Source organism: Cyrtonyx montezumae, unplaced genomic scaffold (genome assembly GCF_038088225.1).
Source record: "Cyrtonyx montezumae isolate F1298 unplaced genomic scaffold, pur_monq_1.0 scaffold_6, whole genome shotgun sequence".
Taxonomy (NCBI): domain Eukaryota; kingdom Metazoa; phylum Chordata; class Aves; order Galliformes; family Odontophoridae; genus Cyrtonyx; species Cyrtonyx montezumae.
The window spans coordinates 17,816,007-17,841,865 of NW_027072067.1; the positions used below are offsets into that span (position 1 = coordinate 17,816,007).

The window sequence follows — 25,859 nt, forward strand, 5'->3', positions numbered from 1 at the left end:
CGTGCCCTAACAAGGGACTGAAACTGATACGAAGTTGTTTTTAAATAGCAAAATGAACTTTCCACTGTGCAGCACTGTATACAGTTTTGGTTTTGTTTGTTTTACTCCGAGGCGTTTTTCCAGAATAATAAACCAAAAGCAACTCTGCAAAATCGTTACGAAGTGTATTTCTTCTTCGGGCAGAAATAAGCCTGTTAGAAAGGTAGGATCAATTTTATTAAGAGTAACAGGGGAAGACGTTTCTAATACACAGATTTAAAACATTTAATGCTGGTAAAATAGCCCTTAGTGTATGCAATACTTGCCACAGAACCCTAGCTTTCACCATGCTCGTGTTCTGGAATGAGTTCTTGCTGCTGCTCATGACTTCCCCGTTACCTGGAGGCTGATGCTCAGGGAAGGGCTCCCCCCAGGTGCTCCCCACTGCCTTCCAGCATCAAACACCACCAAGGGGAGAGGGAGCTGGCAAGGCAGGGGTTTGCATTCAGCTCGGGCTGCATTGACCCGCACCTACTTTACTGCAAAGAAAACACTGCTGGGAAAGAGCGTCACCAATGCAAAAATTCTGTTAATCCATCACATTTTTCATGGTTATCTCTGAAAGCATCTGCCAAGACTGCCGAGTTCAGCCCCTTTAACACAGGTGCTTACCCAGCCTGATAGAGGTCAGCTCCACTGCTGCCTCCCAGGTCCAGGAGGACAGCTGTGCCGGGCAGAGCTGACAGCACAGACGTTCCCCGTGAGGTTTCCAGTTAGCACAGGCACGGCCCTGCTGGAGCAGTGCTCCCAGGCACTGTCTTCAAGTGAGTGACAGTGCAAAACACGTAGTGACAGTGCTGAAATGGATTCAGATCCCAAAATGAGGTAGCTTTCAGTATGCCCCTTCTCCTTGCTCTCATTATTCTCGTAAGCCGGGGGGGTTGTTTCATTTGGGTGTTATTTTGTACTGGGGAACAGACAACAGTTTCTTAGTTTACCTTATTAGACCCTCAGGGCCCCACAGTTCCGTTCACCATATTTTTAATTGAATCAATTATATTCCAGCAGCCATTCATTAGCCTCAGTTTCTAATGTCAATTTGCAGGTTCCCAAAGTAAGCCTACAACCCAGCCAGGGAAATCCAAAGCAAGTTGCCAGTATTTTTCTCGCCACTAAAAGTTCTCAGCATAAAAAAAGGCTTGATATTTTATTCAAATACATACATTTCTAATCCTCATGGTGATGATTATCCCCCCCTCAATTGTAGAAGGCACTTTCTCCTAAAGAGGAATAAGTATTGCACCAGGAAAAGCATGTTGCTGGATCTGATTTTCACTGCAGTTAGGATGTAATACACCAGCTGCACTAACTGTCCCTGTGTTGTCTTCATCTCTTTTCTAAGTGGTAACTATGCCTCCCACAAGGTTATGGAAGCAGAAACTGCTTCGGATTTCTTTTAGAGCAATCCAGGAGTCTACAAAATCCTTGTTTATCAGATTGGAGTGAGGAAATACAAGTGATACATAAATATATCGGACGATTAAAAGAACTTCTTCAGAGAACCTACTGAATAAAGTTAATCTTTTAAACACAGTCAGTGTGTTTCTGCTCAGGTTTGTGCTTGTGTAACTCCAGGCTACTCCCACTGAAAGCAGTACCTCTAAGAAGCGTGCTCACGAGGAAAGTCCAGGCCAGGCTCCCCACAGACAGGCACACGGAGCTCCAAGCTGTGCTGGTGAGTGCTGGAATTCTGCCCAACAGGAACTTTAAACACGGTTTTTCCATTCTCTCTCCTCAGAGGTGACACTGCATGCATCCTCCCTGAGTGCAGTGCAGCCCCTCGGGTCACTGTGGGCCTGGCAAGGCATCCGCTGCACAGCGAAACCCCAGGTTGGAAGCAGAGCTGTCAGGGGTGTTCTGGCTGCGGGCTGCACAACGATACCTGTAGCAGTAAGACTGGAGAGAAGGAGGGACAGAGATCACTTCAGAACCTGTCTCATCTTGCGTTTCTTCAGGCAAAAGCTTGTTAGAGTGATAGAGCAAATCATTTCGGATGCAGCTGGGAGGGCCAACGAACCGATGCAGATGAATGTCACTGTGCTAGGAAAGGTAAACCTCACCATAATGAGAGCAGCTGCAACAGATACAAGAACTAGTTTGAATATCCAAGTGTCTGACAACATCAGAGGGCACTGACAGCACATCCTGCTCCGACAAAAGCAGAAGCGACCGTCATCAGTGTCGTTATCCATATCAAGATATGAAGGGCCAATTGAAAGTGACCAGGTGCTGACAGCTGCCAAAAGGCATTTTGCTGAACGAGATGTAAAAAGAGGAAAGGACAGCCAGAAAAACTCCTCAGCATGGTGACAGTTTTCAAGATATTTATAACTGAAATATAATATGGACCGGTGGCTATAAAAATATTTGCATTTAAAATGAAACCACTCAATTGCATTGCACTGCAGAGGTCCCTCTGAACGAGGCAAGGCCAGATGTCCTTATGGTGAGGTGCACACACCAGACTGGGAGCTGCCTGGCTGGGCAGATCTGGTCACGGCTCAGTGCCCATTCACTTCACTGTCCTCCTTGGAGAAATGCTCTTCTGAGTTCTATATTGTTAATTATCAGTCATTAATCCCGGTGATATCCAGACACTGTAAACCAACCAGGTTTGGTGCTTTGCTATATTGGTTGGACTGCCCAGAAGCAGCTAGTGCAGCACAGAACGCTCGTGCTGTTACCAATAAGAGCTGGGGTAGCTGTGTAGTTATGGGACATCCCAGCACGACCTGCCATCTGAGCCGTGCCCCACTTCAACACTCAGGGCCTCTGTCCTCAGCCTCCAACAAGCAGTGCTGGTCCAGCTGCACACAGTGGGGCTCTGAACCTCATTTCTGGAACAGCCGAGTTAAAAAGCAAAGTGCCTCCCCCCTCAGTGCTGGGGTGGTTGGATGTTGGGTTTTTCCCCCTTCAAATCCAAATCCTTTCAGGAATTTGGGCTCAGCTACTCAGTCCCTGCCTCTGTACAGCTCTGAGGGTGGTGACAACCCGACAGTGGGTGCACAGCACTGTGCCATGCCTCCCTGCACAGGCAGCAGGACCACTCTGCCAGCACAAAGTTCTCTCCATGTAAGGAGATGCTCAAAGCCCCATTCTTTACTAGCTCTGATACCAACAGCAGGCAGGGAACAGCTGTTGGCCCAAGCAGGAAGGAGGCATGCTGCTCCAACCTCATGCTGCAGAGGTCCAGCCCTCAACTTCAACAGCAAACTATTAGGACTTGAAGGTGAAAGCTGCACGCTCGAGGAGCCTTTGTGAGCTTGAGGAGGTAGAACAGCAAGCAGTCTAAGTAGATCTGCAGGCAGCCAATAGAAAGCCCCTGTACTAATAGCACTTGGATTTCTTTGTCTTGATACTCAGCCTAGTTTCATCACCTACAAAATACACCAGGACAGACCAGAATCTTCAGAAGCCTTTAAAATGGGTCACATTATTCATCACTGAAGATGAGTCTATTTGAGTGTTAATTTAATCAAAACCACTAATTAACTTCTGACATTGATTTCACCCGAGAAGAAAATCAGTGTAGAAAATGGGATCTCACTGTATAAATATTTAATTTGATTATGAGGATGGTTTCCCAGCTGCAGACTTTGAAAGGAAAGGAGGAACAGAAACGTGAACAGTTTCATACATGATTTATGTTCATGGGAGAAGCTCTGCAAATCCTATCCCATATTTCCCACTAACAAGTTAAACCAAAATAACAAATGGTGACTGTGCTGCAGCTGCACCCAGATTTCCAGGAAGGACTTCAGATTGGCCATCAAGCCAAAACATTAATCTCTCAGCCTCATCTCCCCAAACACAGCATACTGCTCATGGATCAAGAGTTATACTTTAATATCTAGCTGTCAAGTGAGGTACTTCCAGAGGAAAGATCACTGAGAAGTACAGTTACCCATCCTGAAAAGTGTTATTTTTATTATTTTTTAAATCTGACAAACTACAACAAATTCCTGCTGATTTGCTATAAGAAAACCATCTTCTGTAGAAATAAGTTCATGAGGATGTAATAATATTTCTTATCAACTTCAGTACTGAACTCCTCTGTACTCTTCCCCAGCATCAGAAAATGTTTATGAAGACGCTTGGGGTGAGAACAGAGCTTGGCAATCATATCAGTAATTCATCCTTCGGTAGCTCTTGGCTTCTCTGTATTTCCTTACTTAAAAACACGTTTACAGGGGGCTGTGTGCCAACCCAACTCCTTTCCGAGCAACAAATCTGAAAACAGCTAATGCAACAACTCTCAAGTGGAAAATAAGCTCAGGGCTAGGAGTCCTCCAAGAGCAAAAACCATCTTCTGGGAAGGAGTGGGGTAAGACTTAACAGAATGACCCCTGCAGCTTATGCAGAGCCCATGGCACATGAGAAGCACCAGCAGCTGCCACGTTACCGTCCCACTGAGGCCACTGTGTGTGTTCAGACCCATCTGCACACGTTTCAGGCTTAGAAATCTGCACTGAGTTAAAGTTGCATTGACCGTTCGTGGTGCTTTCCAGGTTGTCAGGTCAGCCCTGGTGATATGATAAAAATGTTTTGAGTTTCACACGATGAAAGGTCACCTGTCTTTTACACCAAGTTTCGTATTGAGCTCCACATTACATAGAGATACACTTATCTAGAGCTGGGATCTCTTGAACAAGCAGTACCTTGGTCGAGTTGCTTTCAGTTTCCCATGCAACCGAAAATTCTGCAAGTCAGAACTAGAGGAGCTTGGGTTTTTCTGGGCAACATTATCTATGCTTACTTCCTCCTTGCCACACAGAGACACCTGTGTCTTCTCCCAGAGGAGAAACCAGCACTACCCACTAGAACAAAACAAAACGTCCACGTAGCTTTATGCAGCACGTTTGCAGTTTTCTGCTGAGGACAAGTACCAGCTGCCCAGCAGTACCTTCAGCTTAGAACTAAAGAGAATGGGAGTAAAAAGCAGGAACTATTACTGACCCACTGGCCGAGCCATTAACTGTGCAGCAAGCTGTTAGGCAGTACCTTGTGGCACATGTACGATCCACCCTTCTTCACTCGGTCCGTCCCCGACGAGGGCCCTTTCTGTGGATGAGAGGACACTGCTGTAAACTCCAACACGTGGTGCTTACTGCCTTTCCAGTCCAAAGCCCAGTCTGAAGCACCAGCTAGTGACTGCACTGCAAGACATTCTGTACCAGCTCCCCATCACCACGTGCTACATCTGTTATTATGCAGCTTTGTGACAGCTGAAAAGGTCTGCAGAAAGCACTGCACTTACAAGCAACAATTCCGTAATTGCATGTCCATTTGCAGTGTAATGTAGGTGATTTACTTCAACTGCTTATAAAATTGGCTCTAGAATTGCTTTAACAAAGTTATTTCACCATTCTTCTTCGATTCCAATTCCAAATAATGGCCCACTAGTTCAAGGAGATGCTGGTCTCCCATGATAACACTTCTGCTAGCTTTGCTGCATATTTATTGAGCAGGTGAGCAACTCTCCCCTGTGGCTCCTTCTAGCTGTGCAGTAGTTACTACTGCACTCATCTACTGCTTAACATCAGGGACTGCTGCCATACTGCACATTCCCAATGTTGATATCAAGCATTTCTATAAGCTTTTTGATGTCCATGTGCACTGAGAACCTACTTTCAGGAAGAAGCCACAAGAATACATCCTATAAAAGCAACAAACAAGACCAAGAAGAACTGTTTTATTAGGGAAGTGGCAAGGCAAACCTAGAAGATTGCATAGCCACTGAGCAGCCTCTCAGTGGACTTGCATGAATTTCTGTTTGTCTGCATCACATCGGTGTGCAATCAAAACATTTCCTTACCACGTAACAAGCCTCCAAGAAACAAACTACTGCTGAAAAAGAAATGCTGCCTATTACTGCTCCCCTCATGCCCAGTAGACAAGCCCACCACATCCAGGATGTATCAGGAGGGTGCTGTGCTTGCCACAAAGCACGAAGGACAAGGCCTCGACCAACATGACAAAATGCAGCTACTGAAGAAAATGCTCACTTCATACTGCATCCTCACCACCCTGGAACTTCTGCTGTTTCACACTTACTGCAAAGGCTGTAGGAAACCTGATAAGGAGAACTGGCCTATTCCCACATGTAACATCTCACAAATGTCCAAGGAAAAGCACACCCACGAATGTCTGCTGGTTTCCAAGCCCCCCTAGTGCAGGTTTCCTCTTTTTCAACATCTCTGGAAACTGCTTTCCCAAGAAGTGCATTTGGGCACACTGGACCCCACTCTAAGTCACTAAAGGGCACAGTCAGCTCAGGCACAACCTGTTAATCTCATTTCAGGGAAGCCAGGGTACACCCAGCCATAAGAAAACTGACCTACCAGAACACAATGGAACTGTTGAACAGGATTTCCCACCACAAAATGAAACGCAATTACAGAGCTTCGGTCTTTGCTGTGAGCTCTGAAGTGACTCCTTTGGACTCAGAGGTGTGCTGCTTGGGGGCAGGAGGGGGTCTGCTGCCCAAACACGCAGCTCTAACTGCTGGAGTGCACTGAGATGGGACAGCACACTGAAGAAGCATGAGAACTAAAGAAAATGGTCACGGCCTGAGTTCCTTGTATTAGTTACGAATAACTTATGCTCAATTTTTGCCTGGCAGAAGATATTTGATAACAAAAGTTAAGCAGAACTCCCCTCCTCCAGCCTCTGAAGCAAGATCACAGCACTGATATGCTTCACCACTGCAAAAACCTCATACGGTGCTCTCCAGTAATGTATGCTACTACAAAACAGCATCCTCTGGGTAGATACTTCTCTCAAATCACTGGAGATGAAGAGTTCATCATGAAACTGAGGAAGCTCTCTGACAAGCAGCTGGTGATTGTGTTTTTCTCCAGTACGTAGCTCAGCTCCTCTACAGAGGCTGTGTGCATCTCTGAGCTCCCCAGCAGAGCCACATGGGCCGATCTGAAAACAGCACATTAGATGTACCCAACGTGTTAAGAAGCTTTCACTAAGCTCTGACCCTCCTGAAGAAATCCATCTTCTGGGCAAAAAGAACATACTCCATATATGGGTTACGTTGAGCTGCACTCCGGAGAGACTCAGGAGGTTGGCACTGATAGCTACAGTGCTAATAATTCCTCATGTCTCAGAAGATACTGCAGCCTGGCTATTCTGGGACATGTCTCCACATAATGGGATTCAGTTCCCTTCTCCATTTCATCAGAAGAACTCTTCAGAGCTCATACTGGAGGGCCCTACCTCAGACACTACATCCTGACAACTCGTTTACAGCTGAGAAAAAACTAAAAGCATCATTGTTGACACTCAGTAGTTAAATCCTTTCCAAAGCATCAGGGAAATGTTTGTGCTGAATTTAAAAGTCTAAGCCAACTCATAGCCTTTAAGTACAATAGAGAGTAAAACTCTGAACTCAGAGTAACACTTGTTTCTCACCATCACCATAATTTAAAGCAGAGGTACTACTGCACCAGCATCATAGACACAGCAGGAAGAAACAAGTGGCCAAAACTGAAGTGGCTGCTGAAGTGAGCAACAGATGAATGAGAACAGTGCAATATGCTGCAAAGTACCAGACCTGTAAAGTACCAGACCAGGGACACAGATGCTGTTTGTCTCTGAAAGAGCAGGGGTGGGTGCAGGGTCCTTCCTGCTCCATGGAGGGAGCACATGCCCGTTATTGTGCTTTGGTGCCAGGCACTGAGAGGGGAAAAGCTGAACCTTTCCCAGCTCAAACCATGGTTACCACAGTCTGGAACAAAAAGCTCAGCGCTGCTTACTTGCTTCCTCTTACCCTGACTTACCAGGTTGCAATTGAATCAATACTCATCTACTCTGACACAGGAAAGTTTACTAACTTTATTGTTCTTTTATGCAGATGTACATTCTGCTACCTGTTCAAGGCTTCATCTTCATCTTGTTTCCTCATTTGCTTTTAGCTATTGCTGAGCTATTGAAGACTGCCTGCAAGCAGAAGTTACAGAATAGCCCACCCTATTTTATAAATCAGGAAAGAAAAAGGCTGTAGCCAAGGCATCACTTGGGAAGATGTATGTAAGGGCACCATCTGATCCATAGATCAACAGACCAGGAAAGCCTGTGGGGTCTTCCTGGATACAAGTAACCTGGAATCAGCCAACGTGCTTGGTACATTAGGAGGTCTCCACCAGTGCACTGAAACTGCTAGAACAGACCTTTGTGCAATTAGACCCAAGAAGGCATCTCATGCTGACAACATCATCCTGAACAGCAGAAAGTCAACCTCTGCAGTGTACTGACCAGCAAAGCTTAACAGGTTCCTCAAGCTGCTTCCAAGCTGCTGACTTCCCACAAAGGGCTGTGATTATGCCCAGCATACCAGACAAAGACAATATGTACAAGACCACAGCATGGGGATACTCAAATCCTGCAGGAAACAGATAGCTCCTGTTCACAGAGGCTTAACTGGTTTTCTCATTACAGATAACCATATCTGAACAAAACAAGTTCTGTGAGAGTGGAGCAGTTCACTTCTCAGATTTAGTCATCCTAGATAAATGGGAGAGGAGATGTAACATTAGAGTTTGAATCTGCTGAGAGATATGGTAGAAGAAACCCCAAATACAAAGCTTACCCTGCTGGGCCTCTTCCACTGCCTGCCATAAAGATAACCAAAGATTAACCCCTTGAAAGCCCAGAAAGCTAATTCTCTGTCCACAGACTTCAGCTTTATTACATGGTCAACTTAAACGAGCTAGTAGAATTCATTAACATTATTCAGGATGGTTTGTTCTCTACCTGGAAAAAATAAACAGTGCGGCTTGTAGCAAAACTTCCCCCCTGCCATTTATTCCACTGCAACAGCAAATTCTTTTACTTGTTTCTCCTGATGTCAGTTTGGATACGTTTGACTCCTGACCAATGGCAGAGGTCTGTCCAAGAAAACAAATGAAACTGCACTTCTGCACTGCTGTTTCAGTGTTGATGAGACGTGGTGTGATACACAAAGAGGAGCAAAGAACAGTAGGTTTCAAATCAGCAACCAGAGCTGAGGAGCAAGGGGAGCCGTGCCCCCGTGTATACCAGGGATATACTTACAGGGTTGTGAGCTTCATCTGCTGAATGATAAACAGCCCACCAGTCAGATGTCCACTCCCAGGCATTTCCTACAATGTTGTACAAGCCATATCCATTGGGAGGAAATGCAGTGACCTATACAAGACAAACAGCTGCCAGTTCTTCAAACTACTCCACGTGAAATGAGATTTTTAGACGTGCAGACCAGTTTGCTGGAGGTACACTGATTGCTGCCAAGAACCCTGCCTTCCCATCTCACAAGCAGACAAACCAGTAGTGCAGAACTGTAACACATTCGCTTACTCCACTTAAGAAAAACATAATGAAAGGATGAACAGTCTCCTCAATGTTCTCAGCACTGTTTCCATTATGGCACCTGGCATATTCGCATCAGTTTTGCTGACTGATCCTCTCAAGAGGAGCACTGTGTGATGAACAACACAGAACTGCACACAGAATTAGCTCTCTAAGCTGGGTGCTCCTTCTTACAACTTCTGGATTCCCCTTCCCCACCTAAGAAATGCAAGAAAGGCTGTCAGCTCAGACATGCACAGATTTCTTCACTGATTAAACTTTCTAAAAGCCACTTAATTCACATTCCCATCTTGAAAAAAAAAACACCAAAACCCTACTGTTTACCCCAATGGACAAGCTCCAGAAAGGGAAGTTGCACTTCTTTTTAACTACTGCATAATTTTTGTAGCTTGGGTACACCTGATTTTAAATGAGAACTAAAAAATGGCAATGCAAAAAGTAGAGGCAAGAGAGAATCTCAGCATCTGACTCAGAAGTGCTTGGAAATGGGGGAAAGAGGTCAGTTAGAGAAGAACTAAAAGTTAAAATGAAGGTAATCTTTACTTTTCAATTAAGCTTTTAAAACATATCCCTTGGTAATACTCAGGCCTGCTGTGAAATATACTGGAACTTGAAAGTCTAAAGGTGAAAGTACAGAAATGGAAAACATCCACAGTTCACACTGAATGCAGACCTCAGCTGCAGGAAGACAAAGTTTACTTCCACATGGTAATTCACTTTGAGATTCTCTTACCGGTGCAGTTCCTTTGTACCCATCCTCTGCAGTGTTGTTACTTGGGAACACTCCCTGCCAGATGTTAGCATAATGCTGACCTTTAGGCTGAAGCTTGTTGCCCCATGGGAAAAGCCTATTAAAAGATAGAAAAACAGCTGTCAAACTTACTTTATTCTTTTTAATAAATGAGACACCTTACCCACCCTTTACTCGCCACCTTACCCTGGGAAAGCTGCCTGCATTCCAGTTCCATTTGTGCCAGTATCGTTAAAGAACAAAGGCTTTAAAGAATAACAAGGCTTCTACAAGGGCAATATGTACCTGGAGGAGGGAAAGGCAGCCCCTGATAGTAGCCCCCTCCTTCAGCCTTGGAACTAAGCTCCTTTTTATTTTACCTTCCATCTCCTGCAACAGCAGCAGTCCCATGCCTTGGCACTGTATCACTTCTCCTCCTCTTGGGCTCTTTGCACTCTTTGCACTCACTTTCTGTTAGACACCTTAGATGACAACATACCTCTCAGGTACTTAGGGAAATTATCTATGTAAAGCAACGTGCTCAGAGTAAGCATGTTATATTTACCAAAGAGCCATACTCTGTACAAGACAGACATAGAGAGAATAAATAAACCTCTCAGCTTCTCCCTGTCTAGTAAATACTGGTTTTAAACATGATCAGAGACATCTGTGGCACGTACCTTCTCTCAAGGCCTCCTCGACAGCTGTACTCCCATTCAGCCTCAGTTGGTAATCTCTTCCCTGCCCACGTGCAAAATGCTACAGCATCATTCCAGGACACGTGAAGAACTGGATGGTCCATCCTGGAGAGCAAAACCAACAGGACACGACCATCAGCAGAAGCAGGCAGTCTCACAGCAGTACAGAACAGGCACTTCACAAAACTCAGAGGAGATGGCCACAAAACACTGTGAGAAAGTTGACAGCTTCAGGATTCCAGTGAGATCTGGGCAAGTTATCAGATTACTTTTACAGAAAAACAGCTGTTTTAAGAGAGCTACTAGCAGGTGCTGGATGGGTAATGCAGCCATCAGACAGAACAGAGAACGTGTTTTATGTGCAGCTCTACAGCAGCACAAGTCAGGTGCAGCTTGCACTCTCAGGCTCTCACATGAGGAACCTGCTGCACCAAGGAGCCAGCACAGAGCTGCTGATCCACTGCCTTCTGGGGCAATGCTCAGAATCCCAAAGGAAGGCACCAAAAGTAATTGAACACTGCAGCAGTAGGACCCATTTCTCAGCTGGCTTAATAGTATCTTAACAAGTAACTAAGACTTGACAGGTAAATTTACATTGCAGTTTAATGGCAAACAGGGTTCCTGTTTCCTTGTACACTTATTTTTGCTGCTGGTTCTTTATTTGCTTTCAGATATGGGGTTTTTGAGGGATACATGACATGAGAACATCACTGCTCTTCGCAATGTGATATTTTGCAGCATCCAATAAAGGAAACAGTAACCTGCAGAAGTTTTACAAAACAGTATTTTTCTCTGAGTGCTTTAAGCAACTCAGTTTACAGTAGAGCCTTGGTTTGGTCCCAGGATTGCACTTGGAACCCTGGGCTATCCTTTCAGAACAAAGGCCCAGTTATTGTTGTCATGATCCCATCCAAGCCTCTAACAGACCAAGAGGGTTCAAGAGCTGAGGATACTGATCCAGAGGACTTCCTATTCACTTCTCTTTTCTGCCTTGTTTTAGCAAGCCTGCCTATACCTGTGGAAGTAGTATACCACTTTCATGTGAAGTTCACTAGCAGTTGTACCAGCCTAAGTTCTCACTATACTTCTGCAAGGCAAGATTTGCATGGCATTTTTCCAGCTGTTATGTGCCGTGACCTCAATTTCTCAATCTCCCCCTAACAATGCCTCCTGATATTATCGCTATTTTTGCCTCAGATAATTCTTTCATTGCCCTTGGAGAAGAGACAATGGACTTGTTACTAAGCAGTTCAGCCATCAGATGATGTTACACCAACATAACACTGTCCTTAGGGGACTCGAAAACATGCCAACATCCACTAGATCTAGGCTAGAGAGTCTGACTATTTCCAGCAGCAGTTGTGAAACTTTCACTAGTTAAGCAGTTAGTGTCAACTTCTTTGTCATTTGCATGGCGAGGGAAGTAATATAAGAGGTCAAAAATGAGGACACTGCCACCTAAGTAAGCACCCAAGTCAGGTAACATGCTTACAGGCATATTTACAGCAAGCAGTGTGTAATGTAACTGACTGGCCACTTACACCTTACCTGCTGAGGATGCTGGAGCCAGGACCCTCGGGTTGCCTCCAGTTGGCTCCCTTCACAGGCAGCCACCAGGGAGCAGCTGCAACCTGAAAGGAGACAGAAACAGACAGAGAAGATGCCCTGAATTCCCAACTAAAGGTTATTCTGAAAAATCTCATCCAGTGACAAATGGCCCTAAAACTCAACACTCAAGGCTTCTCTTGTAGCTAGCTTACCTACTACATTACACATCGCCTCTGATGTACTAAGATGATCACTGGGTCTGCATTACAGCGTGGCTGGCCAGAAATAACCAAAGGTATGGATAAGCACAGAAAACACCTCCAAAAACAAACAAGAGGCAGGCAAAACCCTGAGCATCCCTTCCTGCAGTGCTGCCCCCTGGCTGTCTCATCTTCCCTCCCATATCTTCTCACCTCCGTGTCTGATTTAAGCCAGGGCTTTTTTCCTTGGGAAGGCACAGCCTTCAGCACACTTCCTGGGGAGGACCAGAGTGTCCTCTCTGAAATTCTCATGTATAATTCTTCTGAAAGAATACATCAAGTGCATCTCAGGTGGCCGTGGTTGAAAAAAACATCTCAAACATTACAGTTCTACTCAATCCTTTCACAATATTATTCCCACAGTACATTCAGACCAATTAACCTCCTGGCTGATTTTGGTCTGACACATAGTGCAGAGATGAAAAACAGCTTTAGCTTCAAGAGTGTTTTCATCTCAATTATTTGCTCCCTAGACTCCGTGCATTAGAATAACTAAAACAAAATCCTGATGACACCCATTAACAAGGGTTGAAAAGCACATCTTGCAACACTTTGCTTTCCAGCTAATTTAAATCACTGAACTGAATCTGAAGTACTTGTTGTCAGCTTCCAGAAGGTGGTGACGGGAGAGACACTGAAGTGAAGTGTTATTTATTTAGTGAAAAGTTGGCTTACTAAACAACTTCATAATTGTTTATATTAATAGTGGATATATCTATATATCCTATATATTATATATTATAATAGGATAACAGTGCAAACATATCCAGTACCTCTCTGACCTGCAGACTCCAGTTTGGCTTTGCAGTACCAAGGAAGCATTCATGGAATACATTCATTTAAGGATTTCTCCTGCTAGGTTTACTCCAAGCTACTGAAGCAGTGACACTTCTTAAAGATCTTGCTTTCTGATCTTCCAGGCATGAAGAGCAAAGAAATCAGTATCAGCCACGTAACTCCAGCTCAGAATGGAACAAAGCTATTGACCCTCACTAAATTAGAGGCCCTCATGCTTTTTGGGGGGGTGAAGTAAAGTATTTGGTCTCACTACAGCTGTTACTGAACACTCAAACCGCCAAACAGGAATTCCCTTCATCTCAGATAACTCAGCTCTCAGAGCACTATCCAAAGCCTCAGAATGGCCAAGCAGCTGAACAGATACTACAGTTAACAGGCTTAACACTGGTCTGATTTATCCACTTCCCTCTCTGTTTTGAGCTTTACTCCACACTCAAGAGAGAACAGAAATCTCAGGTCAGAGTTGGACAACTCTAACAGGAACAGAAGAGAGCCACAGTTCTATCTGCTGAAAGTGCTCCCTGAATATCAAACACTGGGAGCAGAATTTTAGCCTGACAGTTACTAAGCACAACATAACATTTTTGTCAATTTAACTGCTACTTCCTGGAAAAAAATCTCTAAGTGACTGCAAAGACTTGCACCACAGAAGAGTAATTCTGGAAAACATTTTCACTATGCGAAAGAAAAAGCAGATGCTTTTGATCAGAATGGTTTATTTTATACAGAAAAAATAGTCTCTCTGCATGAGAGTGCTACATGTGCACATCTTCTGATTCTGGCTCGTTGGACTGAGCACCAAATGGCAGCCAATATCTTCAGAACACCCAGATCTTCAGAGGACTTACACACACAGTATTAGGACACTGACAGACTGCATGCAGCCTCCAGTAATTAATGGGGAACTAATTTAGGTCGGCCACTGGCAGCTCTGAGCAGGCACCAGGATGTTCTTTCCAAAAGAGAAAGTCATGCACCTGAAACTTACAGTCCTTTCGAAAACTTCTCAGAACCGTTCAAAGCTTTTAATTGCTATAAATCTCATTAGTGGGAAAGCTAATTAGCAATATTACAACATTACATTTAACACAGCAAAGCTCTCCCTTGCCACTAATGAGCTTAGCTCCTTTCATAACACTCCACATTCTCATGCCTCGCTCCTCAGTGTGCTCTGCGGACTGGCAAGAGGCTCCTTTTGAAAATATCTTGAAGAGATACTGCATTAGAAGAGGATATCAGCTCTATTTTGATTCCCTCTTAAAGCATAGCCAGCACTCGTAACAGAACTGGTTAAACCAGAGAGCTCTGCATGCAGCACGGCAGCATCTGATCCATAAAGAGTGCAGTTCTGGTAGCAAAGTGCATTCTGGAAGCAGAAGAGCTCAGTGCCCGTTCTGCCCTGATCCTGCTCTCTGCCTCACAATTAAACTGCAGGAGCTCACTGCCTGCCTTGGACTCTTAGCACTGAAAAAACAAGAACATGTGATAACACCATGAAGGTCAATAGGTAACTCCAACCTACGAGTTTAATGAAGCAATCTGCTGAACTGAAACCTATACTCCCACTATCAGCTTGGATTAAATTTAAGAAGTTTTAAGTATTCAATTTTCTTATCAAGGTAGGCTGTGATATCCTCACTTTAACTGCTCCATTAACTGAAGACTTCTTGACAACTTTGCAATTGTCTCAAAGAAAGCTCCAAAAATTACCGGATAGGGAAACATCAGCAAAGCCACTGTCATCATCAGCATTGCAGTGCACAACCAGCAGGAACACTTACAGCACAAAACACCACCACAGCCATGAAAACATCTGTATTGGTTATGGGGCCAACACAGCACACACTGGGAGGAGCCTTCTCTCACCTCAGGCCAAACTTCAGCCCCAGACTTTACTTTCTAATCACACTTATGTATGAGAAGCACTATACATCTTTATTTTTGCAAAAGCATCCTCGTAGCTGCAAAAGCAGTGTGGGCAGAAGAAGCAGGGAAGTTATGATGCATTATCTCTGGGAAATGCCCCCAGTGGTGCAGACACCTTCACTACTGTGAGGCAGAAGTAGTTTTCCAGTCAAGAATATAATTTTGGGTTGAGGATTTGTTTATCATGCAAGGTAGATACACAAATCTGTTAACTTTTCTTTCTCTATGCCATATCCTAAACCTCATGCAGTTGATTCATCTATTACTGAGGAAAGAGGCAGAAGATGGAAAATTTGAACTGCTTGTCCTACTAAAAGCATTAAGAAATAAAAATTTAGAGCATAATGATGAGCAGACGAGCCACTGCCATTTTCCCTTCAGAAACCACAGGAATCTTTTCAGGTTAGGCCCTAGCAACAAACCCCTTCACACCTGTTATCTGCATAGCAGTGGCATATCTTCCTCGTGCCCCTCAAAACCTTCTGCTGGATAAGATCCAGGGCAGATCTGTCTTGCACCGCCTCCACGCAGCTCCCAGGCTCACATCATCGCAGCACAGCCTCCTCTGAGCACAGGTAGCATCACCTGCACCTGCCTGCAGAAGCAGGCTGTGGATCTGATCAGTGCCAGACACCAGCAGGCAGCAGCTATTCCAGGCTGTGTTAGCACGGCCCTGCTCAGGGCTGACACCCACCACCAACACCTTGGCTGCTTGCTGCCACTTCACATCCTGCTCAGGATCAGAGGGAATCTGGAGGAAGGCACAAAGATTTGCAGTCAGGCTCAGAAGACATCGCATGAGGAGGGGCAGCTTAAACGTGGTAGAGCTGCACTGTGGCTCCCACTCGATTGAAAAGCCATTATCCAAACACAACACAAAGCCCTTCAGCAGATGCACACTCCCTGCTCACCTCAGCCAGCCTGCAGTGCTGCTTTTCCTTTTTATCAGCACACTGCAAATGGCACGAGCATGACCTATTTCTATGCAGTACATCATCCCCATAGCAACAGGCTTGTGTTTAAATTGAAACAGCTGTATCTGAGTCAGGGAGACATCACAAATGTAAATAGTGAGAAAGTGAATAGGGATTCGAGGCTCAGGACAAAGAAGAGATCTTTTCCAGCTTGTCACAGTAGCTGCAGCAGGGTCTCTATGTATGCATCTATCACTCATAGCTGTACTTGAGAATGTTCTGCAACACAACAAACCTTCCATAATTATATACTGAACTGAAACTTAACTGTCACGTTCTCCTCCAGGTTGGGAATTAAGTTCACTGAAGCAGCTTGGAAGCAGGTAGTTGAATCATTCCCCCACCCACCCTAAGATAACTAATCCTGGACATTACCAGCACCTGTAATGTTACTACAGGTCTTACACTATTTATCATATCAATTAAAATCTCTAGCTCCACAAAGAGCTCTAATTAAAGAACGTTTTCACTCTAAGGTTTCCAGCCTCCCTTTTGAGCTCAGAAATGGAAGCAAAAAGGCTATTTGCTTAAAACTAAATATTGATACTGTTTGCACTATTCTTAAGAAGCTTGAAACTGTAGTACTGCAAAAACTAAGTGTGGCAGCTTTACAGAACTAAATATTTTCAGTCAGTTAGTGAAAAGATTTCTTATTTAATTGGAAAAGGGCACTTTACCTTCACGAAGAGAGATTTTCCTTTACATAAGGAAAGGTTATTGAGTCTCATTTAAATAGTGCAATACTTCAACGCCATTTCAATTCTCCAAGAAAAATAGCCAAAATTATTTGATACTAAAATCCAGTGAGAATGATTAAGTGCAAGCTTTGGAATCCAGAGAAGCTTCTTTTGAGGAACTGATATTCCTGGTGAGTTCCATCTTTGGAAGTCCCTTTTTCAGCCAACATCTAACTTTGCACTCCAGATGGTCACTTTTTCCAATAACCAAGTGAATAGAAGCTTTAGGAACAAGGCATGCACAGATGAACCTACAGCCTGAGGCACAAGCTTCACCCAGCTTTAAAGCTGGAGTTTGTTCTGATAAAGATGGACCGATGTTTCTGGTAATTTTCAGGGAGAACTACCTGCTGCTCTTCTTTCTTTAGCCTCAAAAATCTAGTGAGCAGACTAAGAAAATAGAGATCAACATTTGGCAGTTCCTTGCAGGGATTTCTGAAACAGCAGGGTCTGCAAGAGGGAAGGTCGCCCATCTCTTCCTTTGATTTCAGTTCCCTCTGAAAGGTTTCTGAAAAAGCAAGAGCCAACTGCTGCAGAGGTGACTTGAAGTACCAATCCATGTGTTTATCAGCTTCTGCTTAGGCAGAATACACACAGATATTTTAACAGCATCAGGAATTGAGACAATAACCCTGTCCCTTTTCCACCAGGCCAAAGACAAGCAAGTTACTACTATAAGCAGACAAAAGGCACAGTTTTCTGAGTCCATAGTGAATGCTAGGACTGCTATCCTACCTGCAAACACAGGCATTTCAAACTAATCATGAAATGACCAACTTGAAATGCAGTGTTTTCCTCATCTTGTATAGATACTGCTATGAATGAGTAAATTTGTACAGAAAGACTACTGCAAAACAACTACCCAAACAAAAAAGGATTAAAACTGCCCAACAGTTCTAGGCTGAGAAAACTCCAGTTTAATAGTGCTTGCTCAAGTCCGCCAGCAAACTGATTTGCATTCTCAGACCACGAATTAAGCACTACCTGAAAATAAACCGAGAATGCAGATTTGAATGCTCTCAGCCTCTTCACTGCAGAGTCCATCTGGCCTCAAGGCAAAAATTAATTTCACTATCTTCCACAAGCCAAGGATTAAAATGTTCCCACAACTCCCCAGTGAGCAAATTTGACATATACCACACTCCAACCTCGGTAAGTGCTATTCTGTTTACCTTTTTCATAGTAGCTGCACAGCAAGCAAAAACTCTTGCAATTATTTGCATGAGCTCTTAAATCCCCTCACTGGCAAGTACACCTCACTGCCTTCTCATCTGGCAGATGCGGCCTTCATGATCTTTGCTCTAGGATGCATTAAAATCCCATACAAACAGTATAATAGCAGCAGCCACGGATTTCCCCTCTCCACTTCCTCCTGAGTTCAGTCAGGGAGATTAGCAACCTCAGAGGCAGATAGTCTCATCACAAAATACAAATGAACACCTCTCAGTTTTGAGAGGTCTTCTTTCCCCATCCACCTTCCCATCCTCCTACAAAAAAGAGGCAGAAAATGCCCTCTGACTGCCAAGCTATTGGCAATCTAGGTTGCACTCTATTTACACTCAAGACCAAGTATCCAAGAAAGGCCATAGCTTAACACATGTAATAGATGCAGTAATTAGCAGATGATTTTACTTGCAAGTCAAAAAATGTATTTTAATATGTGAAGCTATCGAAACAGGCAAGCCCGCACAAGAAGTTTTGGTTTCAAAGGCCCTCCCTCTCCCTAGAAAATCCTACATGTGAGGAAGTCCTTGCCAGTTTCACAGCATCACCTTCCACTGTGACCATGCTGCATTTCTACTCTCTGCCACATTACCACAGCAAACTTAAAAGGCCAAAACTAAAACCTGCATCTCCAGAAGCCTAGAACAATTCAGCTAGTGGCTGCTACACCCCTTTTTACTGTTTCCTTCCACAGAAGGGTTAGGTCCAACCTACATTCTTCAGCAGTGGATATCTAGGAGACCTCACCTTCAGGAAACGCACACCCAAAGCTCCAACAATTACTCTACGTGCTAAGCTGGCTTGCTCCTGTATCAGCTTCCACAAGCCCCACCTCTGTGCTAATGTAGTTTGCTTCTTTTCAAAGACTACAACAAAACTGTCCAGCTTAAGAAGTGGAGAAGCCCAGGTGCCCAAATAGAGCAAAACCCCAGACAGATATCATCCCCCTCCCCACACACATGCTTCACTGTTAACACAAGCTGTCAGACATCTCTTGGTTCAAAATCTTCACTTCCACCTTTCCCCAGTTCTTTCACTGCACATGAAATACCACTTGCAGAATACATGCCCCTATTGCTCTTCTTGTGTTCACACCTGAATTCAGCTGGAGAACAGCCTCATCTAAGCCACTAAGCAGTAAGAGTCATTCTTCCCATCAGTACACTGCAGTAGGAATAACACTCAAACATTTATAGCTCATGCTCTTCGTGATGGATATGGTTCAAGAAGGAACATATCACACACTACAATACCAGCTGCCTGAAGTGCACATGGACAAAGAAGCCTAAGTCTTCTCTATTGCTGATCACGAAAACTTATTGAAGCAAACCAAATTCATGCTGCTGATACCTTTTCTAATCACATTTTAATACCTGCACTGTAGTTGCCAAGATTTAAAATACATTCACTTTTTTTTTTAGTGTTAGGTTCCCTTCATCTTTTCCCCCACCTGGTACTAGTAAAACTGAAATGTTTCAGGGGCCACCTGGTGAGCTGGAGGCTAGCAGGGCTTTTGCTGTTTGTTCACCTCCCCTTGCAGATCTCAAGGAGAGATTTGGTTCTGCAGAGCCTTTAGAATACCTGCACAATTGCTGGAAAGCTTCTGCATTTCAGTTTCTTGCCAGTTGTTTTCAAGAAACACGTTGCTATAGACAACGTATAGCAAGCTGCCAATGCATGCCCTTTAGTTTCAGTAAGAGGGGATAAGTGTTGCCTTCACACAGCTTGTGTTTGAGAAGCAGTTTGAGTTGTATCCTAAAGTCACATCCACATAGATGACATTTCCTGAAACAGAAAAGCATTTGCCTGTTCTGGTCTACAAGTTGTGCTGTCAGTGGCAAAAAGAAATCCACCAACCTCTGTACAGTACTCTCAACTTTATAATCTCTCAAAGAAAATGTATACTAGAAGAACAAGAAGACAGCAGTGACAGGCAGAAGCCTTTATGACAAAGGACTGAGCTGTGTGTTTGGATACTAAGTTCTCCTTTCAGCTCCTCCACTGATCTGCCTTCTGACAGCTCATCCCTGCTACCCCAAAAGTCAGATGTCACAGTATGCAGCTGGTGAGGGGATGAGCAATCAAGGGGAGGAAAAAAAGCATTAATTTTTTTAGCTTCTCACAATATAGAAGTATTTTATAGCAGAAGTTTGCCCTCAGCAACAGCACGAAGAAGAGCCAAACAAGGCAGGCAGTCACTGCTCTCCAGAGCACTTAACCAAAAATCATCTGTATGATCTTTCTCCGTGTCTGTTTCAAAGACACTCCTTATGCCAGTAACTTGCAAAATGACCTAAAAAGAAATACTGAAAAACACAGCAAGAAGACAGCTCCTATAAAGTTTACTTTAAACAACTACAGAAAATGTTAATTGGAAAAAAAAACCCAGCAGCCCAAAAGACCAGCGTGGGCTCTGTTCCAGTTCTCTCACATAATACTTGCTCTGTTAGCACTACAGGCAATACTTCAGGATCTGGCTGACACACCCAGCAAAGTGGCTCCCAACACTGTATTTGTTTATACCAGCAGCCAGGACTGAGCTTACACTGGAATTCTGTTTCTTTCAACAGAATGCCTGGTTAGTGATTTCTGAATTGTGGAACGAAGGAGGCAGAAAGAATTCCTCTATACCACGAGCTGAAATGTCTCTTGTGAAGCTGCGATGACTGCAGCTGCATTTATTCACCATTCAGCACCAACTACACCAGTATTTGGCAAGTACAGCTGAGCCCTCTCAGATCTCACAGTACACAAGTGGCAATTCTTAATAAAAATATACCAACTATTCTCATGACCTCTCTTTCCTTGCAGTAGGAAACCAAATCCAACATTTTTGCCATGGTCATTTAAAGCACAGACTCACATACATCAGAAATTTCAGTTAGTCTCTCCCCTTTCACCTGAAGTAAAATTGAACTCCACCAGCACTCTCCCTCAACCAAGAGGTTATCTGCCATAAAATGATCAATGCTGATTACTCCGAGTTACCACACTACCCACTTGCAAGGAGAATTCTGTTATTTTGGTGAACTCAGTATAAAAACCCGGGTGTTCTCAGTTGTTTGTCATAATATGTACTAACTCCTTTCCTTTTTAGCTACCAAACTCACGGGAGAGGGGATGGCCAACATTCATTTCTCAAGAAGCAAGCTGAACCAGCTCCAGCTTTACAAGCAGTTCAGCCACCAAGACCACTGTCTTGCCCAAGATGAAGAGAACGGAAAAAACAAAAAACCCAAGGCACGTGGGATTCTGCAGGTTTTTAAAAGAATTCCTCTATACACCACTTTTTGCAACAGTGGTTTGGGAAGATCATAAGTTAAACACCGTTGCCATAATTGTTAACACATCTACCCCAGTGATTTTTCTAAGCAGGGTTTTCCCTGCCGTGTTACTCACTGCCTGATGGATTTCAGCCTTTACTTCTTCACTCAGCATCCCCTCAAACACAAAGGAATCACCAAACTTCTCTGCCTATAGAAAGAACAAAAGATTTGATCATATTATTGAATGAACATTATTCTCAAGACGCCAGTCACATCTAGAGCTTTATTCTATCAAGAATGAGGAAATTCAAACAGTAACTTTGAGTTATCCTTTAAAGAAGGCATTTTATTGCAGGATGTCATTGTTCTTAACAGGCACTGGACAGATGGCAGCTCAAAGAACTTCTGCAAATGTTTTGGTTTTTTTACTTCTGTTAATTAAACATGCAGTTCCAATTGTCCCAATTGCTTTTAAATGTTACAGTGAAAAATCTAACGTTCAAGGACATATTTCTGTTTGCGTCAAGCAAGTCCTGTTCAAACTCAAAATCGTTAAGCAAGCTTTCTTCAGAATTGAGCCAAAAACTTTGATGAAGGGCTTCTTTTATCTAGGCACTGTTTGTATCCAGAAGGATCCTATCCTCGTGGTGAGAACCAGCTTATCAAAAGAACTCAGCAAAGCGTCTCCTTTGAGACCTGATCATTACCTGTGCCTTTATTTGCCTTAACGTGTCTCAGGGTTTTCTGAACATTGTGTAGGAACAGCTAGCTGTCAGGAGAGATCAGTGCCTCACACACAGGTAGCTTCTTTTTTCCAAGTGTTTTAGCATATTCTTTCTTACTCCATTGTTCCCAGTACCCTGCATGAACCCATTATTATACTTGCTATTACATCTTCTTTAAGAGAAGAACCTCCCACCACTCAGCTTGTTATCAAGAATCTGCAATGAACTAGCCAGCAGATTCCTCAACAACCACATAATTTTTCAAATCTCTCCACCCCTGCTGCTCTTAAATAAAGGAAAAAAAAAAAAAGCTAGTAATGTTGTACTGGTACAAAGATGTTCGAGGATCCAAAGATTTAAAAAAAGGAAGTAACCCTCCCCCTGTACTCAGAACTGTTGAGGCTCAACCTCAATCCAGAAAGGACATTGAAGTGCTGGAACAGGTCCAGAGAAGGGCAACAAGGCATATGAAGAGCTTGGAGAATGTGCCCCATGAGGAGCGACTGGAGGAACTGAGGCTGTTCAGCCTGGGGAAGAGGAGGCTGAGGGGAGACCTTACTGCTCTCTTCAAATACCTGAAAGGTGATTGCAGTGAGAGCAGGGTTGTACTCCTCTCACTGGTGACAGTGACAGGACGAGGGGAAATGGCCTCAAATTGCACCAGGGAAGGTTCAGGTTGGGCATCAGGAAAAACTTCTTTACACAAAAAGCTATTAATGTTTTTATTTCAAGTGCCAAGACGCTGAAAGTAATAGTACATATCTCTCTTCATGTCCTTACAGACCCCTAGGAAACAAGGCAAGACAACTCTTATCTCATTGCTACTTAAATCCAAACATTCCAGCAGGTAAATCCCAAATACTACATTGCAATGTCCTTCAAAAAAAGAAAAGGTTCAAGTTTTTAATGGGGGGTTTTCCCAACATAGACAATGAGAAAAGACTCTACTCTTCCGCCTTACCTCAGTAAGGTACCCAGTAGAATTCACAAAGCTCTCAAACTCCTGATTGCTGACCTCATATCTGTCCATGTAGAAGCTGTTAACGTGGACTCTTCTTGCAGGCCACTCTCCATCTTGCTGTATTTCAGGTTCATCAGTGCCCATAGTGAACACTCCTCCTGGAATAGCAACCATCTACAGAGGAAGCGGTTAAAATCAAGAAGTTACAAAAATGTGAGACTGAAAAGCCTCTTATTGGTCTTATTCCCTGTCTATCTCATCTTTGGAGGTGCCTGTGAGTGGAGCAGCACCTCTGCTGAAAATAACACAATCAAGTGTCAGCACTGACACCTCAGTCACCACCTGCTTCAAGGGAACAATAAGGCAAAACAAACTGAGAGCAAAAATCCCACTTGTAGCTCTTTCTACACTTAGTCTCAGCAATGCAGAACTTTTACCCAGGATAAATAAGCAAAGATTACAGAACTGTCGAGCACTCTTCTCCAGAACCTCCACAGAACCTATCCAGGTGATGTTTCTAGGGCTGACACTATCAGGAGCCATCTTGCCAAGACATTGCCCAACTCAACAACGCAGGAATGCGTTACGGAAGAATTGTCCCTCTGCTTTTTTTCCCCAGCATTCCCAAGTTCTCCCTTCACTTCGGTCTCACCCAACAACACTTACATTCACATACTTGCAGCAGGGTTATGAGAAGCACTACAAATTCTTTTCCTTTGAATCAGCTGCATTTAAAGCTAGCTGTGTCCTCACACGCTTCTCCACTACAAAGGATCTGAGCACTTACAGACTGTCTGTAAAAGAATCCATAAAAGGGCTTCAGGATAAATCTGCTTACATTTTTTAGGCCTTTGGGAATGACAATATGGTACAGACTTCACCACTTCCTTCCAACCTCTTTCCAATGCACTGTAGCTAAAATAACTCCTTGAAGTAGCCTTCAAAGGAATCTCACCAGTGAATCACTGCCTGAAAGCAGTGAAACATAGTCTAGAGTTCATTTCCCAAACCTGAAAAATCCTGACAGACTGCTGATCCAATACTGACATCCAATATTGATCCCACAGGAAATCAGCATGCAGCAAGGCTCATTTCACAGCTCCACCTCCTGTTAGGAAACAGGACCTTTCCTGAACAGCTTTATGATAACATCAGCACGTTGGCTGTTAACACAGGCTGCATGGCTCAAGTGTCTGACAGCGCTCTTCTGCAAATGGTGGAATGTGACATTACATCTTTCTACATCAATACTGCACACAGAAGGGACACTTATATCATTAATTAAGCAGATAACGAACATCCAGCTTCTGAGCAGCTAATGCCGAGGAACTAATCCCTAAGAAGCGCCAGCACTGAACAACGGAGGCAGAAATCCGACAGCAGAGGCCGACAAACGTCACTCACCGCGCTGGCTCAGCCAAGGACTGCTCGCCTTACCGCGAGGCCCACAGTGAAACGGCAAGATTCGTTCCCTTCAACATCCCGCTTCCCACAGCCGACCGCGTTTTACGCAGCAGGGCCCGGGCCGCTAACAGGCCGAGCATAGGAACGGTTTCTTCCCCGAAGAGCAGCGGTGCTCTGCACGGACTGCCCGAGGAGCGGCGGGGTCACCGCCCCCGGAGGTGTTCAGAACCGCGGAGATGAGGCAGTGCCGGACGCGGTTAAAGGGGCTCGGGGTGGGTGGGTTCGGACACGCGGCACTTTGAGGGCGCGGCCCCGCGCCTCCCTCCCCCCCCTCAGAACGCGCCCGGGTTCCCGCCTCAGCCGCCGCTCACCGGCCCGTGCCCAGAGCTCCTGCCGCCGTTGGCCGCCGCCGAGTACCGCCGCGCCGCTGCCTCTCGCTCGTCCCCACGGCCACGACTGGCGCTGCAGCCGCAGTTCCCGCCGGGAGCCGTCTCCTTCACCGCTCCGGCAGTCGCGGCTAGCCCCGCTCCCAGCAGCAGGAGCAAGCGGCGGAGGGCCCCGGGCGCAGCCATGTTGGCGGGGAGATCACGTGCCAGCCGCAGTCACGCGATCAGACGCCTCTTAAAGGGGCAGCGGCTCCGGGGTGCTACTGCCCTCAGGGGGTCCCTCTCCGTCGAGAAGCTGCTGCAGAGAAGCTGGAGGTGCAAGGCGGCAGCAGCGGCACGGAGATGGCGTTAACAGCAGAGGCACGAACACGTTCAGGTCTACGGCCCCAGGGTGCTGTTCTTAGTAGGAATGAGTTCAACACCAAAATGGAAGTTGGGAGTGTGCAGAGCCTTCTCCCGAGTGAGCCCTCATCTCCCCATTAGTGGGGGGGGGGGGGGGGCTGCAACTGAGCACCATCTCAGAGCAAGGACTGAGGAAGAAGTAAATGAATGTTAAATTGCATGGGCACGTGTGTTTGTGTCTCTGTTCTGGGTACTTGGATGTTGGATTTTACCAAGACAAGAAGTCTTCGTGTCCAGAACACCACTGTGAACTGGATGGGGGAAAAGGAGAAACCAGTTTTTCTTTCTGAGTGAACATCAAACCCTGTTATTGCCGTCCTTGGGCTCTTCTTGCAGGAGCTTCAGTGCAGGTGGCTGAGCAGCAGTTTGTCACAAGCCAGGTGAATGGCAACACACTAATGCACAAACTGAGTGGGTCAGGAAT

At 44.8% G+C, this 25,859-nt stretch overlaps 1 protein-coding gene across 2 annotated transcripts; it reads right to left on the bottom strand.

Annotated features, from left to right (window-relative positions):
- Nucleotides 1-1,523: 1,523 nt before the first annotated feature.
- Nucleotides 1,524-25,219, bottom strand: SUMF1 (sulfatase modifying factor 1). Of its 2 annotated transcripts, none has more exons than XM_065749909.1 (9): nucleotides 25,019-25,219; nucleotides 23,244-23,417; nucleotides 21,691-21,765; nucleotides 12,373-12,455; nucleotides 10,807-10,929; nucleotides 10,130-10,244; nucleotides 9,103-9,216; nucleotides 5,041-5,100; nucleotides 1,524-1,935 (listed from the first exon to the last, which is right to left on the bottom strand). In XM_065749909.1, the coding sequence occupies exons 1-9, from the start codon at nucleotides 25,217-25,219 to the stop codon at nucleotides 1,825-1,827; spliced, it is 1,056 nt and encodes a 351-aa protein (XP_065605981.1). In that variant the 3' UTR covers nucleotides 1,524-1,824. The 2 variants fall into 2 exon arrangements, with proteins under 2 accessions (XP_065605981.1, XP_065605983.1); XM_065749911.1 differs by lacking the exon at nucleotides 25,019-25,219 and adding an exon at nucleotides 24,855-24,873.
- Between the last annotated feature and the right edge of the window lie 640 nt (nucleotides 25,220-25,859).